The 22,676-nt window shown below is 43.7% G+C and overlaps 1 protein-coding gene across 3 annotated transcripts in view; it reads left to right on the plus strand.

Annotated features, from left to right (window-relative positions):
- Positions 1 to 2,927: 2,927 nt before the first annotated feature.
- Positions 2,928 to 22,676, plus strand: part of SLC6A5 (solute carrier family 6 member 5) — a 34,846-nt gene continuing 15,097 nt past the window's right edge. Inside the window, exons 1-10 of one of the 3 annotated variants that reach the window (XM_088057340.1) lie at positions 10,466 to 10,634; positions 10,882 to 10,889; positions 11,630 to 11,768; positions 12,989 to 13,120; positions 13,434 to 13,607; positions 14,275 to 14,416; positions 14,822 to 14,954; positions 17,241 to 17,375; positions 17,818 to 17,921; positions 20,446 to 20,570. In XM_088057340.1, the coding sequence (XP_087913466.1) occupies positions 11,699 to 11,768; positions 12,989 to 13,120; positions 13,434 to 13,607; positions 14,275 to 14,416; positions 14,822 to 14,954; positions 17,241 to 17,375; positions 17,818 to 17,921; positions 20,446 to 20,570 (1,015 nt within the window). In that variant the 5' untranslated portion in view covers positions 10,466 to 10,634; positions 10,882 to 10,889; positions 11,630 to 11,698. Of the gene's footprint in view, positions 2,940 to 10,465; positions 10,641 to 10,881; positions 10,890 to 11,627; positions 11,769 to 12,988; positions 13,121 to 13,433; positions 13,608 to 14,274; positions 14,417 to 14,821; positions 14,955 to 17,240; positions 17,376 to 17,817; positions 17,922 to 20,445; positions 20,571 to 22,676 lie in introns of those variants that run through there. The other 2 variants (XM_088057342.1, XM_088057341.1) reach the window with 2 other exon arrangements.

Raw genomic sequence — 22,676 nt, forward strand, 5'->3', positions numbered from 1 at the left:
CAAAACCCATCACCCTGCCTCTATTCGAGGCTCTCTGTCTCTGAATCTGAGTTTGTTCCCATGCTGAATAAATGGTTTCATGAGCAGAAGCCCATCTCGTTGGTGTCCCATGCTGGTTCCTGGTAACTGTAGCTTCTCTGGATGTGATCCTGCAGCTGCGGAACACAACTCCTCTCTTTTCCCTTTCATCACTGCCTGCCTAAGCTGGATCACAGAGGGATCACAGTTTTGTTATCTCTGTTTGACAATCACCATACCCACTTCACTGTGTTGGGGGCTTTCCCCTTTCACAGTGAAAGAGGAAAGAAATTTAATGTCAAGAATATGTGCCTAAAGACAATTAGAATTTCCCATGAGAGACCACAGAAAATGTTTAAGGTTTAGTTTTGTTCATTTTTTTTTTCCCAATCAGAATCCAAATGGCTGCTATGACTTGCTTTGTGAAACACTGAAGTAGGTACATTACTATGTTTATTATGTTTTTTTTCTTTAAATGGGACCATGTAGTCAATGTTGCTGACCCTGGAGAAAGTTCACACAGCTTCACAGAGGTGCATGCTGTGATTTTTCCTTTTGACTCAACAATCAGAAGTGAATAAGGCAGAGAGTGAAAGGTGTTAAAATGGACTGGCTATCTGCTAGTCACCCCAGGACAGCCTGCTTGTCTGCTTCTTTAACTGCAAAAGAGTAATGATGGTATTTAGCTGTATTTTGTTAAATTCTTTGCAATGTGATAGGAAAACATGTTTTGAGTGTCTTAGATAAATGGGGCTTTATTAGGAAACGGTAAAGAAAGACAAAATGAAAAAGGTACTTGGGAGAAGCTGATGACTGAAGTACCTCTGGTGATCCTTTTTTTGCATCTCTTACCATCTCACTGACAAGAATAGCAGTGAACTGAGAATCTTGATAAGAAAACGATCTTGACACTGAAGTCAGAGTTTGGTTTTCCATTATCTCAGATAGTGGATCACCTTGAATTTTTCCTATGACCAAGGCATTAAGTATATTTGGAACTCAATGCTGAAGCTGTGCAGAATTTCAGAAAATGAAGCATAGGAATTAACAGAATAATCATTTAAACAATTGATCCTGTTTGTATCTTGGGAGAACAGTGTCATTCTAATTGGAAATTTATGCCCAAGGGAATGCTTAAGCTTAATTTCACTATATAAACTGGTAGAGGCTTACCTGCTTTTTCAATCTCAAATGTCTTTGATTGAAACCAAATACCCTAAGTGGAATGCACAGATCATCCGAGGATATTTAAGTTTTTGTCTTGTGAGCAATGTCAGAGTTGTCTCTCCAGAATTAAAGTTGAAGGGATGCTGCAAGTCAGGTCTAGTTCAGCACGACCAGATCAGCACTGAGGGGTTACAGAGATGGTTCTGTGCTCAGTGAGGTGTAGACACTGTGGAATTATGGAGCTTTGGCAAACAGCTGAGGGGGCTGTGAGTAACAGCCACATGTACAGCTGTAAGCCAGATTCTCTGCTGCGATTCCACAGCCCCTATGAGCCATCTGACAGTGTAATGGAGCTGAAAAGTAGCTGTGTAATGCATGCCTATCTCCTGCTTCTTGGCTCCAGGGATGTTCCCAGCTGCACAGTGCAGGCATTCCCAGTATGCTCATAGCTAAGGCTCAGACCCCAGCATAGGGGCTCTCTCTGGATTTACACTGGCACTCTGCTGAGGAGGGTTGGAAATGTTTCCACCAGTATATTCTTGCACAGCTGTTCCAAGTATACTGGGACCACTTCAATTCAGAAAGGGGAGTCATTACTAATGTCCTCCAAATAGGTAGCCCAGTGAGAGAAGCTGTAGCTGAAACTTTGCCCTTAACATTTATTCTTCAGCCAAAATAATGTTAGATTTAACTTATGACCTGAAAAGTTCACTGCCCATGAATGTCCTACAAACCACTCACTGATTTAGCCTTACATCCCAATGCTGGGTTATTGACCCTGAACAAATGGGGTTCTTCAACTGGCTCTCTGCAAGATGAAGGGTGGGGTTTTTCCATGCTGCCAGAGGGATCACAGTTTTGTTATCTCTGTTTGACAATCACCATACCCACTTCACTGTGTTGGGGGCTTTCCCCTTTCACAGTGAAAGAGGAAAGAAATTTAATGTCAAGAATATGTGCCTAAAGACAATTAGAATTTCCCATGAGAGACCACAGAAAATGTTTAAGGTTTAGTTTTGTTCATTTTTTTTTTCCCAATCAGAATCCAAATGGCTGCTATGACTTGCTTTGTGAAACACTGAAGTAGGTACATTACTATGTTTATTATGTTTTTTTTCTTTAAATGGGACCATGTAGTCAATGTTGCTGACCCTGGAGAAAGTTCACACAGCTTCACAGAGGTGCATGCTGTGATTTTTCCTTTTGACTCAACAATCAGAAGTGAATAAGGCAGAGAGTGAAAGGTGTTAAAATGGACTGGCTATCTGCTAGAATCTGGTCTGTGGGGTGAGTACTTGTGGTGTACAGGACACCTGCTTGGAAAATCAACTTTCATTTGTTAATATTTGTGATTTTTTTTTCCAAATTTCTGATCAGGACATGTGGTAATTTTACATGATACAAGTGACCGAGATACCACAGTTTGAAGAATTGTTCTTTTCAGGCAGTGTTGTTTAGACTTAATCTCTATTAATATTGAAATTTAGCTGAGTTGATGCTTGATGACTCAATACTGGGTCAATGTGCCAAGCAGAGAGACCCACCTCTGCAGGTGGTTTGAGCACTTTTCTGCAGGTGAACCTTCCTTGTGAATGTGCTGTGACCAAATGTCCCCCCATGTTCAGTTCCTTGTCCGTGTTTCCCTGTCCGTTTCCATTTGGCATCAAGTCTGCTGCCATTCTGAGCCAGGATGTGCTGCTGCTCCAGCCTGTCTGTCCCACAGTTGCCACAGCCCTGTCAACCCCACCTCTCAGGTTTGTGCTGAGACTGAGATAGAGTGACAAGGTTGATAACATCCAGAAGCACTTGGGTTGCTCTGCACAGCATTCCTGGGTGCGCTTCTGCAGCTCTCCCTGCACAGACCCAGCATGGATTCAAGGAGTCTTCCCTGTCTGTTCTCTTTACTGACACAACTTATTGTGTATTTATTTGTACAGTTGGAAGAAACTACTGCTCTTAATCCAGTTTTGAGCACCACTATGTCAAAGAGTTGTATTTTTATTTTGTTTGCAATGTAAGGACAGGTGCAACTTTACCTGAAGAGGAGGATGTGTTAAATTCAATGACTGGGCTAAGCTAAGTCTGGAGTTCACTATGGCACAAGAAAAAGATATCCTTGACTTGATTGCCTACGGGTAAGTCATGGAAATCTACTTAGAGCTCTAAATAGCATCTACTTGCAATTTTTTTTTCATTAAATATATGTTTTTTGGGGTTTTTTAATGCCCTGTTCTATTGCAAGGTGAAAGTTCAAAGCTGTGGTTATTATGTCCTATACTGAAATTATGCCCTGTGATTAAGGCAAACGTGCAGACAAATGAAGAAACATGTATATCTGGAGGAAATAGCTGTTAGGAGCACAAATGCATGGCCAGTGGTACAGAAATTTCCTCCAGATGCTTCTGCTTTCCCCCCACCTGATCCCCCTTTCTTTTAATTCTGTTATTTACGGTGGTCTCCAGAAAAGTATTTAAACCTCTCAAGGTTGACTCCTTTTACAGTAAGGATACCAGACTTTGATAGTTATCTGAAAATCTAGGGGCCATCCAGTGAGTTATGTGAGTTAAGGCAGTTGGAAAGTGTACAGGAGGGTTAATAAATAACAGCATGAGCCTGGGGCATTTCACAGGATAAAAATAACAGGTACACAAACATTAAAATAAAAAATAACAAATCAGTTGAAAGATTTTTACAGTCTCTTCATTATTTGAATATAATTAACTGAGAGAGGCAAAATTTTGCAGCCTGGTAAAGTGAATCTTTGCCTTAAAAAAGGAGCCATGCTCTTCGCATGGGAAAACTGTTCAGTGGAATTAAGGCTAGACAAATTTTTGCAAAGGCGAAGTGTCCCCTGGCAAGGTCCAGCTTATTGACATCTACTTTTGCTTATGTATGTGTGTAACTCAGCTGAGTGAATACAATATTTTTCTTGGCTTTGATGCCTTAAGTTTTAGCTTTCATAATTTTCATGTTCTGTGCTGTGGAGGTGTATAGTTTTGAGCTTCATATTAAGTGTTAGTGAGCTCTCTTCACAGAGTAGGTGGACAAAACAATTCCTTTCCTAGCTTGATACCAAGGACAATAGAAGTTTCAGGCCCAAAAGCATAAACAACTGAAGAGAGAAAACAAGAAGGATGGGACTTCATAACCTGAAGCTGTAATTGGACAATTAACTGTGATATGCAGATGGACCAAAACTTACAAAAATATAGAGACCTCACGACCAGTCGTCCATTTTTGTGACCATTTTTAGGTCCTTCTTGGGTGTAGCCCTGGCCAGGCTCTTGTACTGCCCAAGGTGTGTCCATTACGGCCTTTCAATAAATACCTCCTTTATTCTTAACTCTCTCTAGGTCAGCCTTCTCAAGGCATCAGTTTTGCATTATGGATTGCTATATCACTATAGTTTCAGACCATTTGTGGTTTTAAGAAAAGGCATAACACTTTTTACACACATAATAACTTCTCCCTGTTATCCAAAACCGTAATTTCTCTGCAAAGTCCCCAAGCCCTAGGTGAGGGCAGGTTTATTCACTGAGGAAAGCTGTGAAACCCCAGAGAACCGATGGAGACCTGCCCATTTCTTGGACTCCTGAAGTGCAGCGGGAGACCTTTACACTTGCTGAGGACTTGCCTGAATTCAGCATTCTCTCCCCATGGAAGGGGCACGATCACGTGAAAACCACATTTGACTGCAAGTCAGATCCACAAGGTCCTTGGTCCGGATGGAATCAGTGCATTTCACAGCTATCATTTAACATCTCTGATCTAATTGCCTTTAGGCTGTTCAATCGCAGTCTGAAGTGGATGTTTAAAGGCATTCCCCAGGGTCCTCATGCTCATCCTCAGCCTCATTATTGTATTTGCCTTTTAGGTTTAAGGGAGAAAAGAGTGTAAATGGTCATCCGCTATGGAGCACTCCAGCCAAAGGCGTTTTCTCTGGATTCGCCACAATTTCCCTGCCGGAAAAAACATCAACAAATAAAAGAGCCCGAGGAGAGGAGGGAAGAAGGAAACCTCCCCTCCCGCGAGGTGATGTGGAAATTGCTTCCCGGGACAGGCTGTGACTTCAGAGGGTGGCATCTGGGGAGGTCGGAAAGGCTGCAGCTTGGGATCGTGGGAGAGACCAGCGGAGGAGGGATGGAGGAGGGGTGCAGGTTCTTTTAGACAAACTTTCCAGCGGGAAGCAAGGAGAAAGATTTAAGATCAGTAGCTGCATCATAACTCCGTCATAAAGAAGCCAGGAAGGGGGATTTTAGAGCAGGAATTAAAACTGCATGGGTGCTCGTAAGCACGTTTGGGGTGTTTGTGGAGAGATGTCATCGCTTGCTCCTGTCGTGACTTGGTTTTTTTCCACTGAGCCACGGCACGAATGCGGCATAAAGCCAGGAAAGTGCCTTTGATGAGGGAACAGTAGGCGAGGGAGGCAGAAAAGCACCTTTGGAGCCCGCGGGGCCGGGGGTCGGATACAGCCCCAGATCCTCCCCCGGAGGATCAGCTCCACAGCCTTCGTTCGTGTATTTGCTTATTTGTAAAGAAGGGGCAGAGAAGAGGAAAGATGGTCAGCGAGGAGAGAGAAATTAATCAATTACTATTTTTCATCCTTGACAATGTAATTAAGACTCGCTCGTCCGCTCCACCGGCCGCGGAGGGGGCCGCTTTGCGGGCAGCCCTTCCCCTGCGGGGGAGGCACCGCTCCCACGGGTCCCGAGGGTCTCCTTCGGGGAAGAGAAGCGCTGTCTTCCCTTTTGTTGGAAAGACCACGATCCCCGCCCTGGAGCAGCCGCCGTCCCTCCCATCTATTTCCTTTGGGAAGAAAAATAGGCATCCCTCCAGGCACAACAGTCTCACGTCGAGTGTGGATGACTTGTCCGGAAGGAGGCAGGCGGGCAGGCAGGCAGGCGTGGGCGGTGTTCGGTGTGAGCTGCAGACAGCTGCTTTTCCTTAATTCCTGGGACCCGATGTGGGCTGGGGGATGATTCGCCTGCAGGACAGGCGTTCCGGGGGACGGTGACAAGGAGTTAAGAAAAATCGTTTGAATGAACCTGACCGCTGTTAACTTGACCTGACCGGTGCTAAACCCCCACATTAGAGGGAGTTGGTTTGGTTTCGAAAAGAACCGTAAATTCCGAGTTTGGACCAAAGCAGGTATCTCCAGCCCAAATTGCGTGTGAGAAGGCAGGAGCGGTAGGGAGCTGCTGTGTGGCCCCGAGAGCCAGCCACGGATGGGTAGGACAAAGGAAAATGTTTGAAAACCGAGCCGTGTTTCTCTGTGGGTCTCCCTCTTGACCAAGAATGGATCCTTGACTCCCGTGCGCAGTGCGACCCTCCAGCCGTGCCCCTGCCAGAGCTTTCCCTGGGGTACAGGGGAAAGGGAGGTGCTCTTGACTTTTCAGAAAGTAAAGGAGATCGATTCCCTTTTGCCAGGGGTGAAACTTCGATTTCATGTTTCAATGCTGATGGAGAAAGCAAAAATACAGCTTGGAAAAGAACGTGAAGAGTGAGATTTCCGATTTTTGGAAAAACTAATTAAGTCAATCCGATGACTCTAGAAGATGTTAAGGGGTCTTCCCGACCAAAATATCTCTTGGACAACTGCCTCGATGCTTTTAATTCGGCCCGTGCCTTTAGAGGCATTAATGTAAGCTGGAGGTCAGCACGGCTGCGGCTGAAGGATAGATGCCTCGAGAAGGAAATGCTGCAGAACACCACCAGCTTTTCCCCCTCCTTACTAAAGCCACCTTCTATGAGCACCCCTCGATTTCTAAATAGACCCGCGGAAAGTACATGTAATCATTGAATGGTTTGGCTTGGAAGGCATCTTAAAGTTCATGCAGCTCCACTCCATTCCTGCCATGGGCAGGGACACCTCCCACGAGACCAGGCTGGTGCTCTGCATGATAGAACAGAGGCAGAAAAGTGACTTTAAAGTCAGGAACGTACAACAATCTACAGACTGTGTGTGTGGGTGTGTGGGTGTGGGTGGGTGGTTGTGGGTGGGTGGGTGTGTGTGTGTGTAAAAATACCTGTATGTGCATACAGTAATTATATACCTATGGTATAGGTAACCACTATGCTCGAAGATGTGCGAAGCAACATTTCAACTTAACGACAGTTGTGCTGCGAACGTGCCCTGTAGCTCTGCTGGAAGCTAAAAGCATTTTTCAGCTGCGACACTGACTGATCTTTTCGGCGAAAACCGATTTTCGCCGTTCTGCTTTGCTGGCCCCCAGCTCCTCGGCTTCCGTGGGGCTGTCAATAATTGTGGCGAATTTCAGCTGCCACCGCAGTGCCGAGCTGTGACGGAGGCAGCCGGGGCTGCAGCTCAGCCGCCTGCGCTGGAACGAAACTGCCCTGTCCCTGCAGGGGGGGCCGCTCCTGCAGTCAGCGGCTCTGCAGCAGTGACTGGCCCCTGCGAATTTGTTATTTACTTCGTCCGCCGAAACAAACACTCGTAACCCGTAAAAGCAAGGACGCAGAAGGAACGCGTGCGGGGCTGGCGAGTTCAGCCCCTTCCTCTCCTCCCCTCCCCTGCTAGGCGCATGCTCCACTCCGCTTACGCTAAAATGTGAAATACTCTCCGGAGAAGCTGACACCAGCATGGTCTATGCGGATGAACAGCGTCGCTGACGCTGAAACAACTGGAAGGTTGCGTAGGGAGTATCCCGATTTGCCAATGCGCTTTTCATTTTTCTGTCAACGTGAGCAAAATTATCTTGTGCTCAACAAATCTTTGAGAGAGCCCTTCAAGTAGCAAATCATATCTACAAGAGGTGATTATGTGTGAAATACTTAGTTGCAAAAACGATTCTCAGTTAACACCTGACTTTTAATGACAAATAATTTCCCCCAGTAATAAAACATAAATGCTTTGATGGGTGAGGGAAGAACACCAGCAAGTTCAGGGTTGCTGCCGTCGTCTTTGCTACCACTTAACTGCTCTTCAGACAGTTTTGATGAATGAGAAATTTGCTTTATTGCTTGTATCGTTTACATTTAATTGGAGTTTCCCCCATGAGGCATAGTAAAAATAGACGATACAATGCAATTTCATGCAACCAAGAAAGACAGAATTTAAATATATTTGTGTGCTTCATACATAGTGAACTTCTCACTCGGTGTATAGATATATGGTTCGACACAAAATTGATAATGTTTTTATTTTTATTTCCATGTATATGGATATATAAATTCATAACATATAGAAACAAGCTATTACAACATCTGATCTGTGGACTGCAGAAATGCAGATTTTAAAAAGGGAGTTGGATTGCACTACACTAAGAGGGAGGAGGAAGAGGAGTAGAAATGAAAGGTTTGTCCCCATTTCTCTCTTGCCTAGGGTGCAGTAATATACGTTTCTCACATGTTCGCTCTAATTATCAGCAAGAAAGTTCTTCTGTGCTCCGGCTGGCTTTGGTTTAATAATCAGCCCCTATATGAGTCACAGGGAACACGCAATGCCTCGTGAGTGACAGCCAGCCGGCTCTCCGGTTTCTCGGTGTCCCTTTAAAATCTGAAACCAAGGGTAATGATTTATCAAACTCTTATTATCAAGAAAATGTCACACGAAGGGCACCTTGCTATGCACTGACGCAAAACCAATCTTTCCCAGGGAAGTATAGAAAGCTTTGCTCTGAACTGGGCAAAATCCAGTCCGTCAATTGCCTCTACTGCTCTTTTCATCTCAATCGGCTCGATCTGTGGCTATTTAAGACGTGGTAAGTGCTTGATTTCTTCTCTTCGATACCGAGAAGGGCTGGAGGAGCAGAGCGGTGGTGGAGAGGGAGCTGTCCGCGGTGCTGCCGGCGGAGCCAGCGCGGAGCCTCTCGCGGATGGGGTAGGGATGCTGCGGGGGAGGGGGGCAGCACGGGGAAAGCGGTGGAACCCAAAAATGCACTCAAATAGTGATCGAGACCCTGCAGACTTTATCCCTGGTGCCGGGCGAGTGGGATTACGATGGAGAGTAAACTTGTGGCGGAAAAGGTGACGGGGAGTTTTGTGAGACATTCTGAAAAGGGAAAGGTATTTGTAAAGGTAACATTAAACTGATGGAAAAGGTAGGATTCACCTGTAGGTTGCTGAATGTATAAAATAAAGATATATTTTAAATTGTAGTTTTAAACTGGGGAAAGGTAGAAGTGAGTGTGGGAGTGTCAATAATCTATTTAATGATTAGGGGAAACAAATAAAATGTTTAGCATTATGTGAGTCCGAAACATAAGAAAAAGAAGAGGGGAAAGCTACTGCATTTATCCCACTGTGCTGGTGAGATTATGTTTTGGGTTTTTCTTTTTTTTTTGCATTTCACTCTCTTGCTGATGGGCTTTGAAGCATAGCAGCCAGCTCAGAAATGTTCACCAGCACTGTTTCACTTGTTTTTTAACAACCCCGGTTGCCTACAGGGCAGCTTGTCTCTTGCTCATATATATTAAAAAAAAAAAAAAAAAAAAAAAAGTCGATGTGCATTGTTGAATGACAGAAAGGAAATGGGGCGTAAAATTAAAGAATCTTTCTACACTGGTGGTAGGGAAGGAAGCATCCTACAGTCGTGATGTGAAATCTAACGAGGTCTGGAGGTGCAGTGCTGTAGAAACTCTTATTTAAACTTGAATTACAGGACTGCAAATGCTGGTGTTGTTTTTTGTTTGAGGTTTGTTGTTTGGGGCTTTTTGTGAGGGTTGGGGTGGGTTTTTTTTTGTGTACCATACTCTTTCTCCCTCCAGAGTATTTAACGCTGAATGGGAGGGAAAGCAGGCAAGCCGCGGCTTCTCGAAATTCTGCAACACTCCTGTAGCCCGATCTTCTGGCGCATGCGTTCCCTGCACGTGGACAAAAATTCGTATTATCTCCGCAGTGCCAACACTTTTTTTCTCTTCTTCTGCTTTTGGTAAAATATGTGACGTTGTCATTTTAGGATTACGCCAGTCAAAGGGACATGAGCAAGCAGCTTGTGAACAACCCCGAAGCGGTGGCTCCCGGACCCAACCAAGGTGCGGGAGTTGTAAGAATCAGCCCCGAAAATGAGCGGCAAAACGCCCCTCCGCAAGGCCCCGCCGCCACGGCCAGGCTTCCCCAGTCACTCTCGAACGAGAGCAAAACACTTTCCTCCGAAGAAGCGAAACTAAATGATTTTGAGAGGACCAAAGTCGGGATCTGTAAGCTCAGCAGCACCCCGGTGCAAGCCAACTCGACCCTCCGGAGGGAATCTGTGGAAACCTTTCCCTGCAAGCCTAGCCCCGGGACAGGGATCGCCGGGCAAGCTGAGATCCCTTATTGCAAAATTCCCGCTTTGCAAAGCACAGACGGAGACCCTGCTCTGAGCCTTGGTAAGAGCACACTGGAGCAAAACAACGCCAAGGGCGCCTGGGTGACCTTGAGCCAGAGTACCGTGGTTCTGGGCACAGATGGCAACACTGCTGTTCTTCCTGGCAGAGTGGTGGGGGTGAGTTACCTCCTTTACAGGTTTTCCTTCCTCCGCTTCAGCTCGTGGGAGGTCTTTTCCACTCAGCACCGATTTGGGGTGGAAGTTCTAAAATCAGGTGCAGATGAGTCGGGGATGGGGCTGTGTCGCAGGGAGGAGGGAAGGAAGAAGGGGAGAGAAGATCTTAGATCCAGTGCTGTAGTGCTGGCGAGCGCTAATTATGTAACAGCGGTACAAACGAGCGTCCTGTGTAATTCCAGTTGATTACTGAGTCGTGCCTGTAGGTGCACCCCGGCTCTGACTCGCCGTGTGCGGGTGCGCACGTCCTTACAGACCTCAGCATGAGGTTTGGCCCTGTCCCCAGCCCCAGACGTGAAGCGTGCCTTCCCCTTCGCCTCCTCAGGCTTGTTCCCCTGCCCAGTCCCCCGGGGACTGCCTCTGACACTGTAACCAAAAATAGGGCGAAATAATTCAGCCCAATCCCATAAAAGGTCCCCGGGAGGGAATACCGCCGGTGGTGCGAGGACGGAAAGGTGCCGCTCCCTCTCCCGAAACTGTCCCTGTCCCGCATTTACCCTGGAAGCGGAGTGGTGGCGTGTGGGGGCTGTTAGCGCGGTAAAAGCGATTTTCCCTTCTCCTGGATGTACTGGGAACCGGAGGTTGTTCCTGAGGCCACCGGCCACCCTCAGAGGCCACCGAGGGCTTGCACCCCGAGGGGAGGCGATGGGACCTCCCTTGCAACGGGGGAATCAGAAGCAGGGAGACCCACCGCAAGCACTCTGTGGAGGGCCATATTTTGTTGGTTTTTTTTGTTGTTTGTTTGATTTTTAATAAAGGAGAGGCCCGGCAGCGGCGGCGGGGGCTACAGGGGAGGGAGCCCGCGAGGGTCCCCCAGCCCGGCCGCTGCTCGCTGGGTCTGCCTCCGGTGAAGCCGGCAGCACCGCCGTGCTTGTTTGCTAAAGTGGCTGGTTTACCATCTCTCTCTCTTCCCCCTGCCCCTCCTTTTTTCCCCCCTTTTAGGAAGACGATGTGGGGGACGAGAATAAAGCCCGAGGGAACTGGTCTAGCAAGCTGGATTTCATCCTCTCCATGGTGGGTTATGCAGTGGGGCTGGGCAATGTCTGGAGGTTCCCGTACCTGGCCTTTAAGAATGGGGGAGGTATGATGGCTTTTTCCTGTCTCTCTACCTGCAGTACCGTACGGGTCTGAACCAGTCCCTGCCTTTTTGGCGGGGAGAAACACGAGGGAAGCGGGGTCGGCGGCTTCCTATTGCTGGGCAGCCAGCCCCGGGCTGAGTGGAGGTGCGGGGGCATCTACAGACCATCAGACACTTGGTGAAACATCTGCCTGGGTTTTGGGGTTGTTTTGGGTTTTTTTTTCGTTATTTTTGTGGGGCTTTTTTTCGGGGGAGGGATTGGGGGGGGTTGTTTGTTTGTTTGTTTTTTTATGGTCACCTCTGAAAGTAAGAAAGCCCTGACGAGATTTCCTTAAATGGTAGCGCCTTTCTTAAAAACACCTGCAATTCGTGCTGGCCGGAGAGAGAGGAAAATGAAGAGGCATGCTGATTACACAGGCAGGGCTCCGGAACCCCCCCGCCTCAGTTACATACAGTCGGGTCTGAATCCGCAGTCGGTGGATGGGGAAAGAATAGGGATTGTAGAGTCGGGATAGTGACAAGAGGACCTTTGATCCCGAGTCGAGATATTCCTTTATTTCGAGAGATTTGGGGATATTGTTTTAAATCTCTCCATGATCCGATTGAAAAATAATCGTTTGAAAAGAGTGAATGTCGATCAGCTGAATAGAGGAGAGGATAAGCTGGAAGAGGGGCTATGCCGTTAATAGCTTACACGGGGAAGAAGAAATTTATTTGCAAGGGTTCTCCTACCAGAGGCTCTTACTGAAATGGAGAACCGGTGGATGTTACTGGATTCAAACCCTTGCAGCTGTAAATCCCTTCCGTCTTCGGAAGGGCTCCCAGCAGAGGATAGTGGTGCTGTGGTCATCGAAAACAGTTATGTAGAGCCCCTAAGAGCTGTTTTCTGTGAGGGAAGAGGCAATTTTAAAGAACTATTTTTAAATAGAGAGCTTTTTTTTTTTTTTTCTTTTCATTTTACACGTAAAAACTTCTAAGTGGTGTTAAATAGTCATTTAGCAATAATGAATATTTACTGTCTGTAGAAAACGCTGGAAATGTAGAAAGCTGACCCCCATCTTCAACCCCCCCCCCCACCCCTTCCTCCTGCCCCGTCGAGGGTGCCGACACCGGGAATCGATAACAAACTGAAAATATTTAATAGAAAAATGTCTTGACTAAGTTGTCCCCAGTATCACGGGGTGATTCAGGATGCTCTCTCTTCTCTCCCCCTGCCCCCCAAGGTGCGTTTCTCATCCCCTATTTGATGATGTTGGCTCTAGCTGGGATTCCCATTTTCTTCCTGGAAGTCTCCCTGGGGCAGTTTGCTAGTCAGGGCCCCGTGTCGGTCTGGAAAGCCATCCCCGCCTTGCAAGGTGAGCGGAGCAGGCGCCGGCCCGGTTTTGGGGAGCATGACCTGCACTCCGTCTCTTGCATGGCTTCAGCAGCTTCCCTGAGCCCCGCTCCGCCGCATGCCACGGGCGCACCGCGGGTTCGGCCGCTCAGCGCGCAGCTTGCGCGGCCCTTGGTGGCCGCCTCCCACCCGCAGCGAGGGTGTCCCTGTCCTTGTCCCTCCTTGTCCCTGTCCCTGTGCCAGAGGAAGCTGATGGTTTGCAGCCGCCTGGCCCCGCAGCTCCCGCCGCCGCCCGCATTAATGGCTTTTCTTCCTGTTCTCCTCTCTGTCCGCAGGCTGCGGCATCGCCATGCTGATCATCTCGGTCCTGATAGCCATATATTACAATATTATTCTGTGCTATACACTTTTCTACCTTTTCGCCTCCTTTGTGCCCGTGCTCCCCTGGGCTTCCTGTAACAACCCCTGGAACACGCCAGACTGTAAAGATAAAAACAAACTTTTGCTAGGTAAGCTGGGACATGATTATACTCTTCTTTTATTTATTTATTTATATTTTAAAATTTGTGGCCCTGGTGGTTTTCCAGAGCTTTCTGCGGCTCAGCTGCGCCCCTGGGAGATGCCAGAGGAGACTGCGGATGACCGCGGCTGGGAGAGGTTCCCTGCGCTGGGGAACGACCTCTTCCCGAACCACTCTGAAGTGATCTGTATCTCATGGGCACTTCCCTCTGGTTTTATTTAAAATTTTCCTTACCAAGGATAAATTAGATTTGCCAATTTAAATGCTAAAAAGAAATGCCGATTTTTCTTCCCGATTTCTTTTTTTTTCCCCCCTCCCCCCTGGAGAAAAACTCTTTGTAGGCAACAAAATACCACAACTGGCAGCCTGGAGTGTCTGCTAAAGACCAATTATTTGTCTTTAGAGAAGCTCCTCTTTAATGAAAAAAACAAAAACCTTTTCTGCAAACGGCCCCAAACACACAGTGACATGAAAACATGACACACAGTGACATGAAAACAGATAAAGTAAACCTAGTTAACGACCTTTTGTAAAAGGTGTCGGGAACTGGACAAAAGTTCAAGTAATTAGGTGTGATCTAATGATTCTTGTAATTTTACAACAACAAAAAATCTCTACACTTTATTTTTCTGTTCCCCCACCTGATTTCTTCCTAGATTCCTGCATTATTGGTGATCACCCAAAAATACAAATCAAGAACTCTACTTTCTGTATGAGTGCCTATCCAAACCTAACCATGGTTAACTTCACCAGGGAAGGAAACAAAACATTTGTCAGTGGGAGTGAAGAATACTTCAAGTAAGATCTTTCTTTGTTTAGAGAAATTATGTTCATCTTTCTGTAAAATCTACTGGAACAGGCAACAAATCACGGCTTGGAAAATCAGAAATACAGTAGTCAAGGACAGAAAATTATGCTCATTTTTTGTGCTTAGGAATGATGAGAGCTGAATTCAAACACTGGATTACTTGTTTTCTGTTCCTGTGGTGCTTAGCGCAGCTGGGGTGTTGGTCCATGCGCAGCAGTTTTATCTACTACTGCAATGCAGATAAATAAAATAATACATGGTGAGAATCACTAGAACCATCTAGAGAAACTACTGAGGCAAAACAAAAAAAGGAATTTGTGCTGAATTGCTGCCTGTGGTTGCTGTCATTATTTTTTTTTCCCCATTTTTAAATTTTTGTTTTTCCTTATTCTTAGGTACTTTGTATTGAAGATTTCAGCAGGGATTGAATATCCTGGTGAGATTAGATGGCCCTTGGCACTATCTCTTTTCCTAGCTTGGGTGATTGTTTATGCCTCCCTTGCCAAAGGAATCAAGTCATCAGGAAAAGTAAGAACAAAATTTGTGATTGTATACTCACAAGAAAGTATGGTGCTGGTTTTTAGGGACTCACACTCTTATTTAAGGGATGAATTACTGAAAATATTTTCAGTAATTGACTAAGTATTAATTGAAATGTGTTTTTCCTGTTTGTGTTTTCCTTTCTAGCCAAAACAGAAACAATTTTTGTTCACCAAAACAGAAACAATTTTTGTTTGCCAAAACAGAAACAATTTTTGTTCGACATTTTTTCTCAAATCTTCAGTAAATTTAAAATGAGCTCTTAAGATGTACTCAGCAGTGGGATGGTACAAATGGTACTTTCCAGCCTTCTCTATTCTGTGTGATGTTCATAAAAATTATGCAATCATCTCACATTTCACTGGAATCCGGGAAATTGTGATGTAAATTAAGATGTTAAGTAGCATATTTTAAAATCAGAACTGAACTTTAAAAAAGCCTCAGAGTTTGTGTGTATGAGCAACATAATTAAGTATTTCCTGGGATAAATATAGTGGAAATGGAGACATGAATTTTCTAGACCTGGTCACAGAGTTCCAGTTCCAAGACATCCCTTTGTTTCTAGAAGCTGACTTCATCTGTTGGGAGGTCACTTGGCAGAAAATCCAAGGACTCACAGTGCCAGGGGAAAGTTGAGATATTTTTTCTCCTTATCTTAGTGGGATAGGAAAAAATATTTTATGAAAGGCAAGAGACTGGTTAATAATGCGGGTTTGAATGTGGCAATGAATATTTGTCTAAGTTACTCTTAGTGGCCAAGAAAAATACTGATACTGATATCAGAGAGAAAAATATTGGCTCTTTGTTATTAGAGATAGAAATCCTGTGTTTAAGTACAGATTAGTTCAGTCTTTTGACTGTGCAGAAATTCATCAGGGCAACTTTTTGAAACACCTCTTGAAACAACAAGGTAAATTCCAAAAGCAGTTTCAAAAGTCACTTCAGCTCAGACCACAGGCTGAAGGAGGGGATTCTCTCCCTCTGCTCTGGTGAGAAGCCACCTGGAGCCCTGTGTCCAGCTCTGGAGCCCACAACACACAACACAAGAAGGAACTCTTGGAGCAAGTGCATAGATGCTCAGAGGGCTGAAGCCTGTCTGCTGTGGAGACAGTCTGGGAGAGCTGGGGCTGTTCAGCCTGGGGGAAAGTCCAAGAAGACCTTCCAGCACCTTCCACTACCTAAAGGGACCACAAGAGAGCTGGAGAGTGACTTGGAACAAGGACATGGAGTGACAGAACAAGGAAAAATGGCTTCAAACTGACAAAGGGAGGGTTTAGGTTAGATATTAGGAAGAAAATCTCCTCTGTAAAGGTTGTGAGGCACAGGTTGCCCAGAGAAGCAGTGACAGCCTCATTCCTGGAAATGTTCAAGACCAGGCTGGGCTGGGTTTGAGTCATCCTGGTCTAGGCAAAGGTGTCCCTGCCCATGGCAGGGGTTGGAATGAGATGATTTTTCAGGTCCCTTCTAACCCAAACCATTCCATTATATAATTCCACAATATGTTATGATATGATTCTGTTTCCTTTAGGATCCAGACGTTAATGTGAAAAATATTTGAAATTATTTTGTGTTGAATGTAAAGATTAACTGGCCATAATCCAACCATTTTATTTGATCACAGAGCTGTCTTCTAGATAATTATTGAAACATTAAACACACAATCACTATTGTATATTTAGACATTGTGATTATTAGGTCTAAATAATTTCAGACTTTCCTTTTTTTGAATTTGGACCAAAACTATCATCATGGTTATAAGAAATTATTAAGAGGTACAAACAGTAATAAAAATTTTTTAGATTTTTTTTTTAAAGTTAAATACAAAAGAAAACTACAGAAATGTAAGTGTTACTGAATAGCACTTCTCATTTAATTTCCACTGAACTGTGAGAGTTCACTCTGGACAACGATCAAAAGTGGTATTTAGTTTTAAATTCCTATTGTTCCTCTTCAGATGGAGAGAGGAAATTTCTTCACTCCTCTGTCTAGAATTCCACCTCTTATAATCGTATCATAATGTTATGATCTTATAATTTTATCTTATCTTCTTATCTTATCTCATCTCTGTTGTTATTAATGTTTCCAGCAGCAAGGAGAGCTATAAAATTTCAGATTTCCAGGGAAATAACCCTGTTGTTTTCTTAGTTTATCCCCTGACTCTTGTCTCTGAGCCTGAATAATTGCCTTCTTCAGGCAGTAGTGGCACTTACATTTCCCCTCCTCTCTTCTTATCCAAATCAGCCCTTTCAGAAACGTTTTCTCTGCCCTGTCCAGGTTGTGTACTTCACAGCTACATTCCCCTACATAGTTCTCATCATCCTTCTGATAAGAGGAGTAACTCTACCTGGAGCTGGAGATGGGATCTGGTACTTCATCACACCCAAGTGGGAGAAGCTGATTGATGCTATGGTGGGTTTGCTATTGCACTTAGAGCTGCTGGGGTGAATAAATCACATGGATCTCTTGTGGTCTGCTGCAGGCAGTTTACATGTGCAGAGGCAGTGTTGTCATCTGTGGAAACTTGTTCTTCATCTTATATGGGTAAAGTATTATCTAGGGTCATTGGCAGATAAAATATCAGTATCTGATGCAGACTTCCCCTCTTGATTTGTATTTTTTGTTTCTGAATGTATTTGAGCTGATATGTATCAAACAATATAGTTCTTATATTTCTGTCTTCCATACACAGAAAGGTTTATATCGTCCTTTTGTAGGGGCTCAACAAGAACAGTGCTCCTTATCAAATGGGCCTGATGTATTTCATGGCAGGATTTTGCTTTTAAATATTCTATTGACATCTGTTGGTCTAACACTCTTTCCTGAAGCTGATGCTATTTTCTTTCCTACTTAGGTTTGGAAGGATGCTGCCACTCAGATTTTCTTTTCCTTGTCTGCAGCATGGGGAGGTCTAATTACCCTCTCTTCATACAACAAATTCCATAACAACTGCTACAGGTGTGTAAGAGTGAAATATATTTGTCCAAAACCAGTTGTCCTTCACCTTGCAAAAATCTGCTTTGTAAGATCCCCATCTCATGTTTTATTCCCTTGTCATTTTTTCCCCTGTTGTCCTTTAGTTAGTTTTTTCCCTCCTGTATTTTTTTCCTCTCTTCTGTTTTTTTGTTTGTTTGATTATTTTTGTTTTGTTTGTTTGTGTTTTTGGTGTATGTGTGATTTTTACACTTAACCATTTTTGGTTTTGTGTATTTTCTCCTCTCCCTAGGTCCTAATCTACTAGTCTCAAGATGAGAATTTAGGCTTATTAAAGTTCCTACTGGCTCCCCATTTTCAGAATCAGGAGGTTGAGGTTGAAGGGCAATCTGGGATGTGTCAAGAGCTGTGAGCAGTGAAACGGAATCAGTTGGCAGCTCTGCGGAAGGACAGCCCATGAGTAGAGTGGGCTGAAGGTTGCATTGTGAAACATGCAGGACTAATTTGGAACTTCCATTTATGTGATTCTTACATCTCCTAAATGTTCTTTCTTTTTCCAATTACTCTTACTGTGGTTTTACAGGTACAGAGTAATTTAATGCTATGAAATTTAAAATTACTTTTATTTGAAATCACTGAAAGCTATTTTTACAAGGGAAAAAGTCACTGTATAGCTTTTCATACAAAAGTTGGCCAGCTAAAATGTTTTCAGATGGAAAACATGAAAGCAAGTGGCATTAGTAGAGTGCTTCCCTGCTATTTTACAGCTTCTAGTCAGTCTGAAGCAAACTTTTGCCAGTTCCTGCAATGCCAGAGGTGCTGATTCAGGACAGCCAGCAGCATGTGCAGAGACTCACCCAAGAGGATGCTCAAAAACTTTCCCCAATCAAGACTTCAAAGCAAACACTCCTTGGGATTTCCATGCCATATCCTATGGCTTCTAAGTACAGAGTCCAAAATACTTAACTAAAAATGTAGATCAGAGTATTAAGAATTTCAAAAACATTTTTACTAGCGCTCAAAAATAATTTAATGAAATTAACCCAAAATATGGATGAAAGCTAACAGTTGCATACACAGTAGCTCCCACCCAACAATCCTTTGGGTCCTATTTTTGAAAATGCTATTCCTGAGCATATATTTTTTTAATGAATAATTACAATCAGAATATTAGGGGGAAAAAATGGAAGAAACATCGTGTTGCCTTTCTGCATTAAGTTAGCAATGTTTTGTGGAGTTTGTAAGATGTTAATGAAGATTTTGAAGGGAATACATGGTAATGAAGTATAAAAATATTACAGTACTAATACCAAACACATGCTTTACCTGCGTTATGGAGGGATATGGGAGACTGAAGCAGAAATAATTAGAAAAGCTTAGTTACTGCTAATATTTTAATTTTTCAACACAACTTTGAATACTGAAATGAAGCATGACTATTTTCTCTTTCAATTTCTATATTCATTACATTTTAATACAGCAATTGTACTTTTCAGTTACACATTAATTTTAAACATAGTCGAAAACCTATAATTGCAGTAAATTTACATAAATTGACTTCATTATGAATGACTGAAGTATTTCAAACCTATCTAAGGAAGAAGGTTAGTAGATGATGATTCCAAAGAGCACATTGTCATTTTTTTTTCTGCAGACCTAAAAGATTAACAAAATCATTCCCATTAAGATGTGGTCTGTTGGAAATTCTAAAAGTTTGCCAGCTCAGGTTGAGTGAGCTGGAAGCTCAGCCAGTGAGGTTCTTTGACAGCTTTTCAAGTTGTATTTCATTCAGTTCCTGACAAAAAAATAGTAGTAGGAATAAGCAATGCTAGCCAACATAAAAACCCCAAACATTTAAAGTGAGCAATCTGTTTTTCTAAAGAGAAAGTATTTTATGGGGAAGTTCTCTGGACATGCATATTGTTAAAAAAAATCCTATCAAGAATGTAACAGCTATGGATGGAGCTCATAATGGCTGGTTTGCTGTAGCAAGACATTCAGCTATATATTTCTTAAGATTCCCTTGACAATAATTACCATGGGAAAATGTACCAAGGAATCCTCCCTCTATAGATAGGAAGGTGATTGAGTGAGTTCTGCAATATACAGAAAGCTTAATCCTGGAATTTTGTGTATGAGTACAAGAAGGATAAGACAAAAGTCATCTTACCTGGACAGCAGTGGTTAGTCCATATCTAATAGAGAGCAGATGTCCTCATGAGGCAAAGTGTTAGAAAATGTGTTACAAATCATGTCACCATGACTGACTCTGTTCTTCAGAGAGGCCAAGAGCAGATGTGCCTGCCCTCCTGCATGGTCTGTGGCTCCTACACAGCACATGGATAATGGAAGCTTGCAGACCTGATTCCTGATGGTGCTGTGGAGACTTCTGTGCTCTCTGATCAGCATCAAATGTACCTGATGAGTATAAAAGTGTGCCTTCATCAGCATCCCCACAAGATGTGTGCGCTCATGAGAAACTCCTGAAACGTATATACAAAACCTTCCTTGTGTGTATCCCAGCAGTCTTCTTGTGCTTTCTTTGCAGGGACACGTTGATAGTCACATGTACCAACAGTGCCACAAGTATATTTGCAGGCTTTGTCATCTTCTCAGTTATTGGCTTCATGGCAAACGAGCTCAAAGTGAATATTGAAGCTGTGGCAGACCAAGGTAGGGCTTGTTGGCATTTCATTACTTAGGCAGGCACCGCATGGCACTTCCAGCTCTGTTATTAATGATAACATTGATATTGGAGGGGGGAATGATGGCTTCAAACTGGTGTTTGGATTGGTAAACCACAAGTAGGCATTTCTGTACAAGGCAAGTTACCTTGGGAAGTCCAGATTTTAGTTAAAACCTCTTAATCACTTGCTTGGTAAGAGAAGGAAGGAACTTGAGACTAATTTTAACCCTTGGTGTAAATGACTAATTGAGGGTAGAGTGGGATGGTCCCTTTATGTAGTCTGAGGGATTATTTGGCTTCTCATTGGTCTCTGCTGCTGTTTGCCAAATCCTCTTCAAGGTAAAAGTTATCTCTGGTGGTGGTAATTTTGGATGAGAGGAGGGTGGGAGAAATCTGGTGGGAGGGGTGAATTGTGCTTCTGAACTGTGGGGAGCAAGGAGGTGCCTCCATAGAGAAGTAAAACATTTCTGAAGTACTAATTAGAACATCTTGGTTAGTGAAGAGAGATGGTCATTAGTGGGGATCTGAAAGGTCTTAATTGGTAGAGCTGAGCACCACCGTGCCAACTAAACCGTAAGTCTAATTGCTAGACATTGCTATAACAACTCCAGGGATTTTGGTGTATGAGAACTCCACCAGCTCCCTGGGCAGTCCATTCCAACATTAAACCACCCTTCCAGAAAGAAAAAAATTCTTCCTGATTTCCAGCCTGAACCTCCCCTGGCACAACTTGAACCATGTCCTCTTGTCCTGTTGCTTGTTGCCTGGATGCAGAGCCCAGCACCCACCTGGCTGCACCCTCCTGTCAGGGAGTCATAGGAGTTTTTAGGAGTAATGTTTACATTAATGTTTTTATTTTAGACTTTACCTCCATTCTGGAACAAACAACAAAAGCAGCCCCAAAATCTAAACCACACTGCACTCACCAAAATGATTTGTATTGAGTGAGAGCTAAAGAAGCTGTGCTTGGGTGGAGCTGCAGTGGAAGCTCCAAAGAGATGCAGAGAAGTGGGATGAGAGACATGACTGTCAGGGATGGTGGAGGGAACACTTGGCTCAGCAGATGCATCTCTCTGGAGATGGTGAAATATTCAGAAAACAGAATTTTCTGATGAGTACTTGCTGGTAGTCTTGGAGTGACCAACTAGTCCCAGGCTGGAGTTCTCGATTTCCAGCTGTTCCAAGGGGTAGGAACAGCTGTGAGTGCATTTGTAAGAGCCCGTTCAGATCATGTAAAATTATTTCATGAGGGTGAGGCTTTGTTGCTCTCCATGACAGGGGGAAACAAAATATAGTGAAGTAATAGAAGATGAATTTGCAATAGGAAGAAAGTGAAGATTAAAGGTAATTGTGGACTGAGGTAGTGGACTGCATAACCATAGCTAAAAAGCAAACTCAAGCACTGGTGTAAAGAACCAGCCCTTGTCATTGCCTGTTTTTTTTGGTTTTTTTTTAATTCTAAAGTTGTATTTCTTCTTGCAGTGGAGGAGAAAAAAGCCAAAATGATGATGAAACATAATTTCCCTTCAAGTTTTCAAATCCTTAAATGAAAATGTTGATATAAATAAGAAAGGTTTTTAATTTTTTTATTTTATTTGTACTCTTAAAATATTAACCTGAAAACCATAGTACGTTTTTTCATTTAGAATTTTCTTTTCAGGAAAAACTCATTTATCTGATGAAGAAATAAAACATGGAGGGAAAGATGGCACAATCTCTTTTTGTTCCACTCTCTGATTAAGAACATAGTGTATTTGAAAAATGTTATGCTTTAAAATAAAGGTTCAATCTAATTTTACTTTTTAAGACATAGAAAGTGCTTGGAGTTTTCCTGGCTTTAATACATTTTTTATAAAGAGTTCATACCCATCAGATCTTGGAATATGGAAGAAATGGGAGCTAGCCTCCCTATGACTATTTCCTGTGGTTGGATGCTACCAGACGTGTTATCTAAAAGAGTTATGAGGGACTGATATGGAGACATGTGCAGTTTCATATTTTATAATTTAACTTTTCCTAAAAGTGTGATTAATGGGAACTCATTATTCTGAGACTTAATTAAACTTCTATATGCAGGCAGCAAGTTTAAACAG

The sequence above is a fragment of the Pseudopodoces humilis genome, chromosome 7 (assembly GCF_049639895.1).
Source record: "Pseudopodoces humilis isolate 2021_Gansu_Grassland_sample_001 chromosome 7, ASM4963989v1, whole genome shotgun sequence".
Taxonomy (NCBI): domain Eukaryota; kingdom Metazoa; phylum Chordata; class Aves; order Passeriformes; family Paridae; genus Pseudopodoces; species Pseudopodoces humilis.